The 19452-nt window shown below is 37.1% G+C and overlaps 1 protein-coding gene across 2 annotated transcripts in view; it reads left to right on the top strand.

Moving 5' to 3' along the window:
• LOC116720581 (alpha-1,6-mannosylglycoprotein 6-beta-N-acetylglucosaminyltransferase B-like) overlaps positions 1-19452 on the top strand; it is a 128263-nt gene that overhangs the window by 72200 nt on the left and 36611 nt on the right. For both annotated transcript variants that reach the window (XM_032563933.1, XM_032563932.1), the window contains exon 8: positions 5058-5227. In XM_032563933.1, coding sequence (XP_032419824.1) covers positions 5058-5227 — 170 coding nt within the window. The remainder of the gene's footprint in view (positions 1-5057; positions 5228-19452) is intronic.

The raw sequence follows: 19452 nt of genomic DNA, 5'->3' as shown, positions 1-19452 counted from the left end.
CTCCGTGATGAGTGGATCAGAGTGGAGTATCACCTCATACATGAGAGCCTCTTCAGCTTTCCAGTTTTTCCAAAGACTTCACTTAGGCATATACTGAAATGGCATTAAATGCTCCTCACGTTAGAAGGCAAACCACACAAGAGTTTATTTACATAGGCTTTTACAAGCTTTCAGAAAAACAGAGTACATCGTGTTTTTTATGGCAGGAAATGCTAATGAGGTGGATGTTAGAAGAACCCTGATGTGCGCATGTAAAAGATCATAAGGTTGACTGAAGATTTGTATGTGTGGTTACATCCGTGGAGAACTTTTTCACATTTGATACCTGTAGGAATTTTAAAGCAGAAATGAACTCCAGACCTTTAAAGAATCCCAGTGTTCCTGGTGAGTGAGTAAACATCAACACTGAATTGCACGCAGGTCTCTGACAAGAATTTATTGATACATGTCTACGTGAAACACATACACAAGAACAAACAATTCAAAATCTGTCTTCACGCTCGCGCACACCTGCCATGTGAAAGAAATATCCAGAGCGAAACAGCACCGGCTTCTCTTCTGTGACTGGATTCCCAGAGAGAAAAGTTTTGCTCTGAACGGTGGTATTTTCTCCCTGTTTATCTGTGTTTTCAGGTCCCTGAGTAAATATATTATATTCCCAAAAGTATGAACTCATCTTGTTTCACACATATGAACCTACTTTACTGGAACTAAGTGGCTTAGTCCAACTCCTGAAGAACACCCCCACACCATAATCCCTTCTGCACCAAACTTTAAACTTAACACCATGCCATCAGGCGAGTGCTGTTCTCCTGGCAGCAGACAAGCCTATGCTCGCCCGTTAGATTCTCAGACACGATTTCTCACTCCAGAGAACATGTCTTACTGCCACCAGTGGCCTACCTTACGCCACTGCGTCTGATTCTCCGTACTTGGTGACGCAAAGTCAAAATATTGCAGCCGCCTTAATGCAGATCATCTACTTTGGAAACCTGCTCTCTTTGCACTGTTTTTGAGGTAATCAGAGGACCCAGCAAAGTGACTGAGGCCTCCATACTTGGGTTGTGGTTTACCCCTGCACCACCGCTGCACCCCTGAATTGAGGGATAATTTTGGCTCTATGCTATGTCTTAGGCCCTTTAAAGAAGTGCTAATACAGAAGTTACAAATCAAACAGCAATTTTGCCCCTAGGGATGTGGCACCCTGGGAAATTAGCCACATTGTCCATATCAAAAACCTCTAAAATTCTGCATTTCAATAGTGGATTTATTTTATTGATATCTACCAGACATGAGAAATGCAATTTTATTTCATAACTGAAATGCTTTTTAGGGATTTTTTTTTTTTACCTTTCCATAGCTGCTCTGCTCGTATAAAATGGATAATCCTTATTTTACTCCACGAGCTATAAACAACTCGCTGTATGTGAGATTCATCCCTTTTGCATAGTTTTTGCTTTTTAAAAAAAAAAAAGAAACACCCTGTACCTAACACCAGGAAAAAGCTGAGTGTGAGCAGTATTGGCGTCATGCATTCTTACTTTTGCCATCTGCCATCCAAACTCTAATTTAGTTTCACTTATCTTTTTTATGAAGCAGAACTTAATAGAGCAGGTTTATTAAATCAGGGGATTTTGCATGCCAGATGGGGTTTCACTGGAGCGCCACTCAGCTGCGTACATATCATTGTTCTCTTTTTTTTTTGTGCAGCTTAGGTGACAAGAGAATATCAAGGCCACTCTAAAAAGAAGTATAACACTCACCTGTGTACATATGTAATATTTTGTACATCGTTAGCTCTTTAAAAAATTTTTTTGATTGTTTATAGAGATTTTAATGGGAGATAGAAACCGAAAAATCCCCACTTGGACATGCCGTTCCTCATATTTACAGAGATCTGCTGAGGCATTTAGCAGCAAAAGAGCCAGATGGCTCCCTGGGGAGGTGGTAAACACTGAAAAGTGTTAAAGAGCGTAAACACGGGACACAAACATGACATGAGATGCAACTCAGTCATGTAAAAAAAGAACAATTTTGTTCTCAGTCTGTTCTGCTGCCCATTAACATATTTAAAAAATGTGTTACAGAAGATGAAAGGTATTGATTTTGGTGTTATAATTTGTGTCGTACAGTGGTGCTGCATGTTCTCCTGTGCATGGGCATTCATTTGATTTTTCATTTCAGTATTAGTGCTTTATAAAATAATTAGGAAAGGAGATTTGAATTAGTGGAGTTCTTTGCAAGCTTTGGATAGTTACTTGTTTTAATCTTATTTAAGATTTGCAAAATTACAGACACAGGGCACATTCATATACAAGTGGAGTGAAGTAAAATGCAAACTTTCTGGCAAACATCCCTCAGTTGGCCTTAAGCTCATTATGCATGTTTCACGGTCCAAGTTATGGGATCTGTTTGCCAGTAGAAGCAGCTGGATGTGCTCATGCTGCGTTGGTTAATCAGGATTACTCAGCAGAGCACCGTTTGGACATAGCTATGCTTAATCCACTGTGAAAAGTAACGTGTTGCTCAATTCCCAGTGGGTCACAGTAATTATGCAGCTGTTAACTAGATGTGTTTGACAGAACTGTGCCCTGTTGGTCCAACACTGAAAAAATGCCACATATTAATTGGGATAACTCCTTTAAATGTTCTATATAATTATTTTTAAAGCACAGTTTTCACTTGGGACTGCAAAGAATCTGTTGTAGTGGATATCTGTTTTGGCATATGGTTCAAGTGAAATGAGCTGTGCACTAATGTCCATGATGGTGGATTTTTTTTTTTTTTTTCACTCTGTGCATCCAAGTTCTTTGGCGCATGGAGAGATAATTCACTGGGGATTTCAGGGAATTAATCTTCATTTCCTACATTTTTTTTCCTTTTGAAGAGTTTGGGATTTGAATAATTCTAATCCTCAAAGTCATTAAAAATGTTGGATTAGTTAACTACATAATAACAGATTATACTCTGTGTGTAAGAAGTTATTTTTATGATCACAAAACATGCTATTTTGAACATCCTTTTTTCTATCCTTCCTTACAATCTTTAATTTCAGATCATTTAGAACAACACCTTTTTTTAATGTCGATGTGAGTGGAGAGAACCTGCAGAATTCTTCTAGCCTCTTTCCAAATTACAGCCACTTACACCTTTGAAGTGTATCTGTGCACTGCTGAGTGCTTATCTGTACTGCTGACATGTAATGACACACCCACTGAACTGTCAAACAAGAAAAGAGTTTCAGGATCACAAGTCATCCCAGTTTTTAAAAACACTCTCTTACATTTTAGACCAAGAGATTGGTATCGACTACTTCAAAGTCATGACACTTTGGTGAATTACTTTTACAGCTACTCAGACACCTGTTTGGAAAAATAGAGACAACACACATCATGTCAGCTTGGCTGAACTCAAGGTTCTAAACACTGGGATTTTAAAATGTCAACAAAGGAGCGGAGGCAGGGAACCAGAGCTTAATCATAAAATCTTCTGAATGAATATCAATGTTATCAGAGTAGAATAGAATAGAATTCAACTTTATTGTCATTGCACTGTCACAAGTACAAGCAACGAGATGTAGTTTGCATCTATCCAGAAGTGCTCTACGAGATATAAATATTTATTTACAGATGTACCAGACTATGTATGTATGGACTATAAGGGGTTATAGCAAGAGATATAGATAGTGTGTATAAATATAAATATGGGAGCTATATGCACAGATTACACAGATTATACAGAATATACAAGAATGTTAGGGAATGGATTATAGATAAATAATGGCAGATAAAATTTACAGGTTGTATGTGTGTGTGAAGAAAACAGTCCGTGATGTGTGTGTGTGTGTGAGGATAGTCCATGTGTTATTGTTGTATGAGAGGATAGGGGAGTACAGTCCTTATAGTTTATGTTTTATGTCAGGAGGCGTTCAAAAGCGTGACAGCTACAACAAATGTAGCAATCCATTCATTTGTTCATCTGACTTCATGGTCCTTGAACAAACTATGTCACATACTGTGAAGGCCATAACAATGATACAAATGTTTGGAATTATAACACTCGATCAAGCAAATGAAACCTTTAACAAGGAAGAATTAATATTATATCTTTAAGCCGTTCCAAATACACCCACTCTCCCATATCCGGACACAGCATCATTTGTAGTGACTGATGTCCTATTGAGCCATAACAAAACCACTTATACTGAAGTATATACTTAAACTTGTAGACCTAAGTATAAGAAAGGCTAAAAGTGGATTTAATTTGCAATGAAAAGTTTAGATTGGAAGTGTGGTTTAAAGTCAGGATTGGTGTTTTTTGCAGTCATTGTTATGTTTTAGATTTACTCATTGAAAAAACAAGCAACAGTGTGTTACTGGTTGAAATACATCTTTATGTTGATTAAATAAATGTTGGTGCATGTTCTTTACATTTTGTTCTTGTTTTATTTCTTTTGTATAAAAGTAAACAAAAAAACAACTTGAAACCAATTGAGAATTTTCTCATGTTTCTATCAAATGTGGAAAAGTATAAAGTTTAAATATACAGCATTTCCCAGATATGGATAAAATCTGAGAAAATTGTAGAATTTTCAGACTGCATTTCATATCCTATTCTCTAATTATTCTAACAGATAACATTTTAATAGATTATGAACATCCCTGGTGATATTTAATTGGACTGCTTTAAATACTCTTTTGTACCCACCTCCATCAACATTTTGAATCAAAACAGCACATTGAGGCCTGTAAGATGTTCAATAACTTTGGTGTTCTGTTGTTTTTAAACTGTTATGTATGTTATCAACAATTTGTAGCTGCTTATAGGTTTTATGTGTGTTTATTATCTGTTTAAGCAGCTGGTACTATACAATACACACCTTTGAATCCATAACTATTCTATTGTATTCTGTTCTCATTCAGTCTACCAGAAGAATACTATAAAAAGTATCATGAATGCACATGCATGTTCTGAAGGCGAAGGAGAGTTTTTGTGGTTATTTTCCACACATCTCTGTAAAGCTCCTTTCATTACAATATACTTTTTCCCCCTTTCAGATCCTAATCCATGTGGGATTCCTAACAGAGGAATCTGGGGATGTTTTCAGCCCAAAGGTGCTGAAGGGGGGACCGCTAGGGGAAATGGTCCAGTGGGCCGACATCCTGACTGCCCTCCATGTTCTGGGACACAACCTCAAGATCTCCATGTCGGTTAAAGAGCTTCAAGGGTAAGTTCTATATTTACAGCCAAACATTCTTTTTCTTTTCTTTTCTTTAAAGGGTGTCTTGCAAAATCAAAAAGGTCTAGCACAGAAATGACACAATGTGTTAATGGGTATTGCAAAAATCTTTATTTACTTTACAGAAATAAAAAGAGCAGATGTGTCACATATTTAACTTGTATGCAAAACTAGCATTGACTTGTATATAAAAGAAGATCTTTGAAACTTGGATGTATTGAGTCGACTAAATTACTTCCAGTCTGACTTCTCTCACCACCTGCTTCTTCTGCTTGCATCTTTCACGAACTATAGCAACAGGTTTTTGTGATATTAAATATTAGCCATTAAAATATTTCTATTTTAGTCTAAAACACTTCTATGTCTTTAGCAGGTGGTAGGCATTGCAAACCGACAATCCAAGACTTGAAATGAGTCTTTGAAGAGCGTTTACATAGATGGGAGGTGTTTCAATTTGTAGGCTGAACCCTACAAATACAGAAAGTCTTTACAACATTATGATTGAAACATCTGTTGACTTAATACTTGCTAACATTGTTACTGTACATTGCAGTATCAGCTTATAGGGCGGCAGCGTTCCTGCAGCAAATCTGTTACATTAAGGCCGAGAGCAATGATGAACTATTCAGATTTTCTTTTTTCTGCATCCACATAATCTTTGAAACACTGCAGAGGACCTGGTGCTTGTCACTAGCCATACATTTCGAAAATCAGCTATTAAAAATAATGTGGTCGTACAAGAGGCTCTCTGTTTTCTATACTTACAATGTCAAATCTCTCTAATAAGAACACTAGTAGTTGCTTTTGTGAATACGCTGCAGATTGTCAATCCTGAATGTGAAAGAACTCTGCAATCTAATTAGGCCTCATTTCCACTTAGCCCAAAGATTAGGCTAGAGGATGCTAAAGTTCTGTTGATTTGTCTCTATATTGAGCTCATATTGATGGTGGGATCACGTTCCTTGGTCTTTTTATCTTGTGTCAGCATCCCTATATGTTTCTGCTGACTGATACAGCAGTAGATCCAACACAGAGACAAGCAGATACCCAACCTGGAGAAAAAAAATCCTCCAGGCTTGCTCTGTCTAGTTTATGCAATCTACTTTATGGTCTTGACTGAGAATAAAACTCACAGGATGTCATCTTGAATGGACATGGCTCATTAATGTTTTAATATGGGTCTATAGAACTGAATCATTCTGCACAAAGTCCAACTTCCACTCTAATTTAGGACAAGTTAACACCAGTTATTTTGTTCTTGTCTTGTATTCTGTGCAAACCGTGGAAGCTGGTTTATTGATCTGTTCATTAAAACCCTTAAAGCAACTGTAGGACTGTAATTCCTCTCCCAGGGACCTTGACACCAACATGTTATTGATAATAATGTAAAAACTCGGTTCACTTATTGCATCACTGATCAAATCAATTAAGAGAAACCAATGAGGCTTGAAAGACAATTCACAGTCTTTCACTAGTGGGAACATACTGTCCCGTCCCATATTTCAGTTATTTAGTGATGTGTACTTGCAGAGTCGAGCACTTTTTTACGGGTCGAGATCAACACCAGCAGCCTTGCGTTAGCCTTGGTTTGAAAAGCATGAGAATAGATTGTTTACTTTCTGCTACCACTGTGGAACGTTTTGGGAATTAAAGCAATTAACAACAATTAAAGTATTTATGCCATGTGCAAAATAAACATGTTTTTTTCTATGTTGTTATTCTGTTCTTTTTTTAATTCAGCAGCAAAGTATGTAAAAGCCATTACAAATTCATTCAGCCTCTCAGTCCAAACAGCGATTTCTCCCAGCTGCTGAACCGTCTGAGAAACAGTAGACTGAGTTTGTTTCTGAGGGTTTATTTTGCCTTGATCCAACATATTGTAATACCTTCTGAAAAACTTAATTCCATTAGCATAATGACAGGAAAAATGTTGGCTATTAAAACATTAAAAAGACATTAAAAGGACCCAAATGGGTCCTGGCCTCCCCAGAGGGGTAAGTGTGGACAGGGTTACATATACAGCTGGGAGATTCAATACACACTTTTTTTTTATTATTCTGGTCAATTCTGGTCTGGTTATTTATGCAGCATCAATCCATGTCATTACATATACATTATATAGAAAACAACTAACAGTTAACAGTTCCTGGCTTTTTGAAAGAACCTTTATTGTTTTTCCTTATTGAATCTAAAGTACCTTGTAAGATTAAAACCCAAACTTTAAATGTGCTATAAACTTATTAAAATCTACAGACGTGAGCTACATCAATGTTGCACATGAAAATGGTACAACCTACAAACAGTGTTCCATTTTTACACCATCCTTTCCTGTAGTGATAACTTGCGTCCTCTTGCACAGGTGCACACCGAGGCTGGCATTTGGAGGTCATTTCTGTAGCGTGTTCAAGTGCAATTTATTTTCCTGGAAGTTGGCGACATGAGGACACACAGCAGAGGGTCCTGTCATCCCTGCTGGTTCTTGACGTAAGCTTGGTGTATAAGAGGCCTTATGTTCTCTTTCCACTGCTGCACAGACTAATATATGTATGCTATGGCAAATAAATTAGTTTATGTATTTCTCATCTTCCCTACACTGCGTGTGTGTGTGTGTTGGTGTGGATTGCCATGTGCAAGCATGCGATTTTGGTTGCCGACTAGTGATTTTGCCTGCTTTTCTGACTGCCTTTGAGAGTTGTTCTTGGGTACACAGCACAGCTGTAATTGGCCGCTGTGGGGATGATTAGGTCCAAACTTGTGTTTTATAGTTACCGGTCAGCACTGAGAACAGGTGGCTGGACATTAGTCACTGTGTTGACCAAAAAGTCCCATAGAGACTTAAGCTTCTTGGCAATTGAAAGGGACTTTTCTTCAGTAGAACTTGGATCTGAATCAACTGAATTTGTGCTAAATGAATACAAAAGTATTTATCTAAAGTTTTTCATCCTAAATGCTGCAAGTCAGTGGCTCTCAATTATTTTCTGTCACGCTCCACTTTTTTTCTGCAACAACTTCAATTTTAAGTTGTTGCAGTTCATTTTATTGTTTTAAGTCTTAAACACTATATCTAAGAACTATTGGAAAGTGAAATGATAGTAATTTAAGATAATACAACATGATTAACTGTCACCTCAAAAAAGGATTTCATGTTAGTGGGTAAACTGAACTTGGACGTTGTTTTAAAAGTGCTGCAAATTAGCTTACACTGTAAAGCACTAGGATACAACCAAGGGCTTCTGTTCTGTTCAGTTTGTCTATGTTAATGTGTGTCTGTCCCTATCAAAAAACCTAATAAATAAATAAAATAATTAAGGGGTTTTAACTCAGTCTGGAACATTCAATCAAGACTGCTCAGTGTGTGATTCTCAAAATGGAAAAAGTCCAAATGATTTATTGGATGTGCATTTTCAGACTGAGCACAATAACATTCTAAATGTTTTCACACTATAAATATTGGTTATCTGTCAACTTTTTCAACTTATTAATTTTCAAAAAGGTAGAGAAATGTAAAAAAAACCCAACTAATTAAATTGTATTCTATCTTATCAGGAGTGAGGAAAGGTGCATAAAACTTTGCATTCACAGTGAACCAAAGAGCTTTGTAGGTGTTGGCATATTTTCTGTTCTTTTCTGGCCCAGTGTCTCCACCCCCTAGTTCTCTATACTGATACAAACTTCTCTGTCTCTTTTTCTCCATCAGTTCAGTACACTAGTTTGCCTGTACATGCTATTTCTTCTATTGGGTGAACAGCTTGCCTGTTGATCAGTTTGAGCATTACTGCCACCTACTGACTGGAGGCTTGTTGTTCAAGCATGAAATTCCTCACAGGCATGCCCCACTATTTGAGGAGTTCTGCTGTAAGTTTAGAATCAAGAGGGTGTAGCTTTCAACTTGCAGCTTTTACCTGCATGGTAAAGGAAAGGTTTAAACAAAGAGAGTACATCAATCAGCTGTGTGTCAGCCAGATTTAATCTGTAAACAAGCTGAATATAAACACAAAGTTATCTATTTTTAAACCCCCGAAACCACTATTTAAAGCATGTGTTTTTCCATGACTTCATCCAATATACTGTTAGATTTTGCAAAGAAACAAAAATTACAATTTTCTCAGAAATTTATTGCTTTTATCTCATGTTTTCTGTTTGTGTTCTGGTGACTTCTTTCTGGTTTTGCTGTGGTGCATCACATTTGTGGCGAGACTTGAGAATTAATGATCACAACCACTTACATCCGATCTGACCTATTTTTTATAGATGACTGGGGAGAAATTTAAGTCTCTGATTGTGCTAAGCTGGTTGAGATGAACCCCAAAAAACATGCATTCTGTTTCTTTCCCTTCACTATTATATTTAAATTTTTATTGTATCACATAAAATCCCCATAAAAAGCACTATGTATCTGGTTGCATCATGAAGATTTTTTAGAAGCTCCATTTTTTTCCGAGACAACTTCTGTGGTTAAAACAAAACAAAAAAACCTCCTATTTGAACTGCCCTGTAAAGGGATTGTGTTGTCTTGAATGTACAAGTGACAGGGAGATAAAGCAGCATCTTATTCTCAAGGGTGTCCGCATGTAGATAGATGGCCTAATATGAAAATATTCCCAGAGAATACTATCTCTGAGAAACTGAAGAAATTGAAGTTGAATAAAGTGCAGAGTCTGCACATTTCACAGAAGGCACTTTTTGAATTCAAATATGCAAATCTTTGATGTGAAGGTTCACTGATAAATGTCATCCTTTTGTTGAAACTCTTGAATTGTCCTTCATTTATGCAGAAACCAGAAAATTGTCTCCATTTACTGCCATTTACTCGCCCATACACAATACCAAACACTTAATTCAACACAAGGCTTTGCATGTCATTATCTGTGCTGAGCATGCAGTCCTCACAATGTGTCGTACTCTGTAACTTGATAGAAAGGAAGCTGAAATTGGCACTAGTTAGATAGGTGAGGTGACTGAGATGTATTGGTGTGAAAGGAAGGAAAGGTCTGGTTTTGCCTGCTCATTACAGCCCAGAGGGACCAGCTCACCGACGGTGGCTGCAGTCATAACAGAGGTGGGCGGTCAGCACCTTTTGTGCCTTTTCCTGTCATTGCTGCTAAGTGACATATAGAGGGTTCAGTAATACCAGGAGATGAAAGAACCTGCCACAGGCTAAAAAGTAATTGCCTTTTGCACTGCATTGCCCGCAGCTCACACACAGTTATAACTTGTGTCGAAGAAGTAGCCTGGAAGAAAGTCAGTGTTTTTCGACTCCTGTGTTATAGAATAAAGCAATGTGTGTAGCTTGAAGAACTGCAAATGAACAGTAGTTTGAAGAAGCATCGACACTATCTGAACTTGGTGAAATTTTGCCACCACGCAACCGCAAATATTTATGTTAAGTATGTTGCTTTTATGTGATAAACCTAGAAAAAATAGTGCATACTTGTAATGTGGGGTTCCAAAAAAAAAATCCAAAATCTAAAGGATAATTTGACCTGCATTTAGATTCAGCCCATCTGAGTCTGTACTTTGCAGAACAATTGCAGCAGCAAATCCTTTGAAGTATTCCCTTACCAACTTGAAAAACTGACATTTATGGCATCTTTTTTTTTCAAAATATCTCAAGCTTAGTCAGAATGGATGGAGAGAACCTGTGAACATCAATTTTAAACCTCTGACATAGTTGGATTTGTGTTTAGACTCTCACTGGGTCACACTAGCTGTGACCCAATCGCATGGCAGTCACTGCATGGCAGTGTAATGCCAGCCCAAAAAGTTATTTTCTCTTTAAATCTGATCAAAGCACCTTCTTCCACATGTCGTTCCCTTTTCATGGATTGTGACAAACTCTCCATGCCGATATTGAACAAAAGGAGATTTGTTGAATGCATAACAAAAATGTTAACCTGAGCTGTAGATCTCTGCAGCTACTCCAGAGTTACCCTTGGGCTCTAGGCTGATCCCTGATTAATGGTCTATTTAAACAAACCTGTTAGAAAAGGTGGCCAGCCATGATTTGGTAGGTTGCTGTTTGGGACGTGTTTTATAGTCTAACTCTGCTTCAAACATCTCTACAACTTTTTTTCCTGACTTGTCACATATAAATCTTAATCTTCATGATGCTGTTTAACTGATATTCTCTAACATATTTCAAATCTTTTCTTACAGAAAAGCTGGATTGTAACTGAGGTTAAACATATACAGATGGACTCTATTTACAAATTATTAACCAACATCTGAGGGGATTTTATTTTTGTGTGTCAATCTACAGAAAACTATGTACAAAGGCACTATAGATTTTATTGGTAAAAAGATCAAGTGTCCTTTGACTTGATTTCTACACTTCTTTGTGTTAGTCTAACACATAAGCAGCCAATCATGTTCATGTACGTGCTGCTCAATGTGTTAATAGCAGGTAGATTATGACTTTTCTCACGTAATCCCACACTTTGTCCACACTGAAAGACAAAACCAGGCTTCAACTTCCAGCATGAGGATTTGATTATTTCCTATTTCATAGTTACTATAAAAGACTGTTTTATTTTTCAAATTAAAATAACAAGACTTTTTATTTCAGGTTCCTGGTTTTACTAATTAGTTTAGACACTGGTGCATATGAGAGAGATTGGGTAATAATGTAGCTAACTTAGTGAGTTCCCTGACAGGGATGCCAAATAGAGTTATTACACAATTAAAACATTGCTTAAAGCAGAAATACCCATATCACCCACTTGTAAAACCATGTTCTGCACTATTAATACAGTGCCTCCAACTTTATTGCAGAGAAGGACCTTTATTAGAAGTCATAACTGCTCTGTCCCTTCTTTGGCTGCCTCTAAACTGTTTTCTGAAAATGATTTTAAAAAATAATCTTCACTTCTTTTTTGTGGTCCCTGAAATGCCTTTTCCTTCTTGCGCACTCTGTTTCTTCCTCAAACTTGAGCCATCAAGTAACGCCATCTCAGCTGCAAGTTAAGTATTGGTTGCTATGAAGATTAGTCTGGAGCAAAGTTGAGGTTGGAGGTGGAAAGACATAAGACTAAATATTTTTTTGAAGAAGTAACTACACACATATCCATGTTTAATCTGTTGAAATGTCCCTTAAAGCTCTTTGTGTCCATTGAGGATGTTTGTTTGCCCATTATTTAATTTTTGTCTAAATATATTTATATATGTATATATATTTTCTGATTCCACATTGTAAAAAATGGTTGGGCTGCACAATGACACAGTTGGTATCACTGTTGCCTTACAAAAAGATGTTTCTAGGATTGAATCCTGACCTTGGGTTTTTCTGCATAGAGTTATAAAGTTCTCATTGTGCCTGAGTCTGTTGTCTCCTGGTACTCTGTCTTCCTACCGCAGTCCAAAAGCACACAACTGTTTGGTTAACTGGTGTCTTTAAATTGCCCTTAGTTGTGAGTTTGTGTGGTTGACCCAGTGATGAACTGGCGACCTGTCCAGAGAGGAGCCCGCCTCTCACTCAATGATCGCTGGAGATAGACACCAGCTCCCAGAATCCTCCCCACCCCCACAGATTCAGACACAAATTGTGAATATTAGCATTTGCTTTTTAGCCTCTTCTCTCCCTCCTTTCATTAATCTGACTCAATCCCTGCACAAAAAGAAGCCAGTGACCTCAGTTCAACTTTCATCTTTACTCAGGCTAACTATGAGCTGCTTTGTTATGCCCCCACACAGAAAACAAATCCCATACTGTAGTAAATGTAATTATCACTAATGAAACAAGTTCTATTTGCTTTGTTTCTGTGTCTCTTTAAACAGCTACTGCAGTACCATCTTTATTGTTGCTATCCCCATTTCGAGAACTTTAATGTTCCTCTTTTCTGTTTGCCTCATGGTGCATTTCATCAGTTTTATTCATTAAAAAAGATATAACTGAGTCAGAGTATGACCACAAAGTGGGCTGTAAATGTGAGGGAGACACGTTTTCCATTAAAACTTTCATTTATGGGACAGGTTGCGCTTGATCTTAGGTATTATAATCGTTAATAGAAACTGTGCTACAATGAAATTAATGGAGAGTGTTTGTGTGGGTTTATCACTTTGTTCCCTTATTATAATCTAGAGCCAGAAAATGGGCTTTATGCGTACACCATTTCGTCTAGCTTACGCTTTTACAGACCCTTTCTCTGCCAGAACTCTTTTTTCCGCTTCTTTCAGTCTTTTTTTCTTTTCAACCCTTCTTTTGCTTTTTTTTCTCTTTCTACTGCATATCTGTCCTTGTTGTTTTTATTTATTTTTTTAGTTCTGTCTCCCTGCAGCTGTTACCCTGTAAACTCCAATCAATGTGCTTGTTAGCAGCTTCCCAGATTTTTTGGGCATTACATCATTCCTGCTGTTGCTTCTCCCTCTGCACAGACAAAAATCACAGTGAAGCGCACAATTGATAATGATTTCCCATACTCTTTGTTTGAATTTTAAAGCGTGCAAGGAGAAGATTACTTTAACTTTTGTAACTGTGCCTTTTGAAAGTGGAGAGAGTTTTACGAAGGGGAATCATGCTTCGAATGTAATGACTTGAACTTAGTCTAGAGGAGCAACACTAGAACAATTACTGGACAACTATTTACGTCTGATGTCTAAAGTATTTCTGAACAAAGAACAAAATGTGCTTTCTCTTTGAATAAGAGTAGTAATCCAAGTTTTACACAACTACTGCACATTGAATTCATACATCTAGATTGATTAGCCATTTTTCTAGTTTACGAGTGTTGCACAATGCTCAAATGTCTTTGCAAGTTGTCTTATGACGAGTCATAAAATCTGCAGTAAAATGTCAAGCAAAAGAGATGATTGTTTCTTTGTTGTAGCAGCAATAAAATCTGTCCCACAAAAATGGTGCCGCATTTGTAAGTAAAGCACATTTGTTAGTTGAACATCAGAGCTGAGTAAAAAATCTAACTAAGGAGTTGTTAAGGAAAACACATTTTAGTGGTTCAGCAAAATAAAATCCAAGGCTTGTGCAGAAAAAAAGTTTTGTATGCTGTCCAAAGAAATAGTTAATATTCTTCATAAAATTACCAGGGAAGCAAAGATACAGATTATAGATCAAACAAAAGGTTTTGGGGAATTGGAGTATAGTAGATAAGTCGAGGACTCTTTACTCAAGTTTGTTTTTGAGTAAAAGTCACTGAATATCTGTGGTTCTACTCTATTAAATTAAAGTCAAAGCAAAAAACATAGTCGATAAATTACATACTATCACATGCACCAAAAACTTTTCATTTATTTCCAGTAAAATTTCCTAAAAAAAACAAACTGCAAAATGTGGTTAATCTGTATCAACCGTCTGACACAGATGATGTTGACGATGTTTTTTTTGCATTTTTTGTCACCTGCTAAATTCGTACCAAACCAGAGCCACATAAAATCCTTGTAAGGGCTGCAGGTAGTCCTGGGGTCCCACTTTGGACACCTCTGATGTAGGCATCCTTCATTTAAGCACTCAGTCAGCGGCGCCTATTATGGTTCAGAGTTGGTGGCTTTTCTAGAGTTCAGAAAGTGAAATAAATTCCATATAAATACAAAATTTCATAACACTATTTTTACTTCAAAGCAAGCTGTATGGCTTGTTGCCATGGCAACAAATCTAGAGTCTGCACAGTGCGAGCCTCTAGGAGCAACAAATGCCTACTGGAGACCTTGAACACTTAAAACTTATGGAACATTTATTAATATGGTAATAAGTAGATTAGTTGAAAAAAGCAGTTGGAGCTGCAGAAACGTGGAGATGAAGGCAGTTTCCATCTCTGTGTTTGTGCCGCGGATGAAACGGATGAAAGACTAAGTGCGGTCTCACTCTGTTGGCTGCAGGGTCAGAACTCTTAGCTCTGTTTAAAATTAAATGTAGAAAATGAAGATGCTTGATGGACAAGTACGGTGGAGAAAAATCTGTCAAAGATCGCTTTGTTGCTATGGTCTGTTTCTGCATTTCTTCTCTACAATGAGGATCCAAGCTCCTCAGACATGTGTATGAATGCTGAATAAAACTAATACGTCAGACCTTGGTCCCCTTGTTGGGCCTTTAATTCAGAAGATATTGGACAGGGAAGTAGTTTCATACAACACAACTTCTCCTAAAGTACACTGTCCATTTTTTTATTACACTTTCATTCCACTCACTAAAAAAATAGGCATTTCTGTGGGTAGTCATGTTGGAAAAGATTATTAAAGATATTTTATGGGCTCCAATCCTTAGTATGGTAACAACTAGATGAGTTGAAAAAAGAAGTCATATTGTACCTTGTTTTAGAAAGGAATCCATTGGCTTCACGTTCTTTTACATTTTTGTCATCACAAACTTCAACTTTTAATTGTATGATAGAATATCACAAAATAGTTCAGAAATATGAAACAGAAGAAACGTACTCCTTTTTTAAATGAAAAAGTTGAAGTATTCATGCTTGTATTGAGTCCAGTTTACTCAACACTTAAGCAAAACCACTGCAACCAATTTTATTCAATACGTTTGTGACTGTAGCGTGAGAAATATTCAGTGGTCATGATTACTTATCCACTAGATTGAGACCGCACAATCCAATAGATCAAACGTCTTAAACATATTTGATGTCTGGATATGTATATTTGAGTCTACTGATATGATAGTTTAGAGAAATTTGAGGCAATATATATATAATTAAAAATTTTATATTATGTTTTGTGACTTTAGCCACATACTTTTTTTGGATTAAGTTACCCTTTATACAGAAAGCAACATATTTTGGACACGGTAGCAGTCCTCTGATGCGTTTTAGCCGAAATTGCGCTTCAGTCATTCTTAGAAAAAGTTGCCATTTGCTTTATTTAATACACTTGTATAACTTTACAAGTTGTAAAGTTAAACATAACTGTTTTAGATCTTAGTAGTCTGTTGTTCTGAGATTTAATTATCAAGTAACTTTATATGGTACAGTAACTCTCTGAGAGATGGTACAATGACACCAGTAAAGTGAGGTACAGCTGAACAAATTAAATCTTTGACAGAGGAAGAGAAATAATTAATGCAGGACTAAAGTATTATTAAATGATTTTTAATAGGCTTTCAATGCAGTGGTGCATGACTACGAGTGACACATGAGCATGGAGCACCTCCAACACAAACACAGTCATATTTTTTAATGTGGGGAAGTGTGCAATCATCCAAAAACATAATGATAAAGCAAGTTACAAGGTCAGATAAGCTACATGTCTGCATAGGTCAACAGCACCATCACAGAATGAACTAAATTATGTTTGCAGAATGTTTGGGAAAATGTATTGTCTGAGACAAGTGCAGCTAAAATGAATGCAGGAACTTATTTTTCACGTTTTGAACAAGCTTGACGATCCCAATGTATCAAAGCACTTCTTGTTCGTACATTATCCTCAAATGAGCAGCTGAAGGAGCTGAGACAAGCATACTTCAGAAGAATCCTTTGGAGATGTTAAGCTGTAACATGAGTCAAATAAAACATGCATGAGGATGCCATCAGTTTCTCTATTTCATAAATGCTTCAAAAGTTTTTATCGTCAAAGCCAGAATTAATCTAATGTCAGCAGCCTTACATTTCTGTGCATTGTGCAGAAGAAAACTGGGCCATTTTAAGGCACTCAGCCTTGAAATTAGCCTGAGTAAAACAGTGCTGATTTCTCTAAATCTAAATAGATTTGCCTCTTTCCTCACTTTTGCATGTGTTTGTAATTTCTTTACTTTGTTGCTCTTATTGCTTTTTGCATATTTGATGTTTTGCAGCAAAGTCTGTGAAATAAGTGACGTCAAGGAGAGAAATTAAGCCATAAAACACTTTGACAGCTCATGTTATCTCTATCGTCAGTTTAAAAAAAGAAGAGAAAAGTCGATAGCTTGTTCCCAGACAAACAAACATTGTGTTTCTGCTCCGTCTGTGAGAGATTCAATAACATCTTTCCCCTGCAGAGACCAGGAAAGAGGTCCAAACACTGAATCACCTTCCTCAATTCTAGCCTAAATACGAAATATCAATTGCATCTATTACAGACAGACATTAAGACAAAGTGTGGTTTTATAACAGTTTTCTCACAGATTACTGTTCATCATCCAAAAAAAAGAAATGAATGAACAATATGGCACAACTTCTTACTAACTCCGCTTAACAACATGGTTCTTAACCTAAACTCACTGTCAGAGCGTCAACCAGAGAAGCTCAAGTTCAGGTAGCGTAACAATGTAGCATGAGATTCAAAATTTTGCAGCCCTCTATACAGTCACAGTATAGTTTGTATTAAGTTACCGCAGCACTGAGAGCATTTAACCTAACAAGTCTACCTTCAACCAAAAGGATCTCACAAAGCAGCCACAATAAACAATTCACACTTGCCTTGGCGATAAATACCCAACATGCTCAGGCACTTTGTTCACCAAAATGTGTATGTGCTTTGCTTTTGGCAGGAGTTTGTCTCAAAGATGGAGAGAAACACACTTTTTAAAATTGAGCCCAGACTGAGCTACACTGGTTGACTGGAGACAGCTGTGAGATTTTCAGGCAGCATTTCAAATCCAAACTATACCTGTCAAGTTGTCAAACACTCACTATTAATATTATTAGTATTGATGAGGAAGTGCAAGCAGAGCCTCATAGACTCTAAATGGAAAATGCATAGATTTTGGATTTTATGTGCATAAATTTTTCTGTTTTCTGTCAATTTATTCTCTTGAGTTCCATTATATATTGGATCTCCGTCATCATCGCAGTTCATATATTATATTCAGTTGACAGAACTCTTAAATGCTCATATGAATCAGTGAGTGAAATGCAAAAGCTGACAGAGTTCTGGGGACTTTCGGCATTGGTGTCTGAAAAGTGTAGATTAATCATAAGTAGTATTCTTGCTGTGATTTTCACCAGAAGCATCACAATTCAATATTTTCCTGATATTGTATTATCCAAGTATCCCCCAACTTAAAACAGTTTTACCTGCATCTGCTCATACTGCAATATAACAAAACTACAAATAGTGTTTCTTTGTTCAGAGGGTATCCAGCTTTGGTACAAATAAGGCTGGGCAATATCTATCATGACACAAAAACGTGTCATGATAGAAGCGTTTCATATCAGTCAATATCAATAATTATTGATTCGTTTTCTGTTTTAAATATCTGAAATTCTGCCAAAGTGGTGACATGACCGTTCCTGTTTTATCCACAGTTGTCACTCCATACCGTTTTTTAAAAATTATTTTTAAGCACTTATGAGGCACAGTAGAGAAACTTTAAACTGCTGCTGCACAAGTTACTCAACAGATTGTTGCTAGGTAAACAAAGAGTGATTGAGTTGCTAGGTAAACAAAGAGTGATTGAGTTCCTAGGTAAACAAAGAGTGATTGAGTTTGTTGATGCCACCGACCTTCCTTAGTTGGCCTTGAGAGGTTGAGCAGTTGAAGCCTTTCTTTTGCCTACATACCCCAGAATGCTGTGCGGCTCTGGATCGGAGTTCAGTGAAATTATTGAACATTCTATCAGACGTATTATCTATTGATATTGATCATGTGTCTACAGCGAAATATATTTTTGATTTATTGTCCAACCCTTATCGCAAATAAAGTTGATATGTAATAAGGGAGGCATTTTAAATTAACTGGTGATCTGGCTGACAGAACAACCAGTTACGTTTAGACTTGAGAATCTTTATTATCATGGTTGATGGTTAAAGAAAAGCAAACTGATTAAAATAGGAGTCAAATTTTGTCTTTTACTTGAATAATATTCCATGTTTTGAGACATTTTCTGGAATGCCACATCTTTGCATCCGTTTCAGCTTTACGAGATACATTTCTATGACCATTCCGATAATAGCTTTTCTAAAAATCGCTCACCAGGTTCAGATTTGAGCTGGAAGTCAGTTCAGACAGCTGAGTGCGGCCTCAGAGGCTCTACGCTCTACAACACATCAATAAAAATTTGTTCTTATTTTGTGCTCTGCCCTGTCAGCGGTATAATACTAATGAGAGCACTTACACGCTGCGCCTCTGTCTGGATGGTGGGATGTGACATAGCGCTCGAATCAACACATCCACTTGACTCAAGATGATTTGCGAGAGGGAGTGCTTGTTCCTACACATCCATCCAGATGCACGTGTTCACTTTGCATTTGTGCAAAAGCCATCTGCCAGCTTAATCATTTGACTGGCACTTTGCTTCTGTTTTATCATTCCTGAGCACCGGAGGCAGGTTACAAAGTGGATTT

This window comes from Xiphophorus hellerii, chromosome 5 (assembly GCF_003331165.1).
Source record: "Xiphophorus hellerii strain 12219 chromosome 5, Xiphophorus_hellerii-4.1, whole genome shotgun sequence".
Lineage (NCBI taxonomy): Eukaryota > Metazoa > Chordata > Actinopteri > Cyprinodontiformes > Poeciliidae > Xiphophorus > Xiphophorus hellerii.
This window is presented reverse-complemented; position numbering and strand designations above follow the sequence as displayed.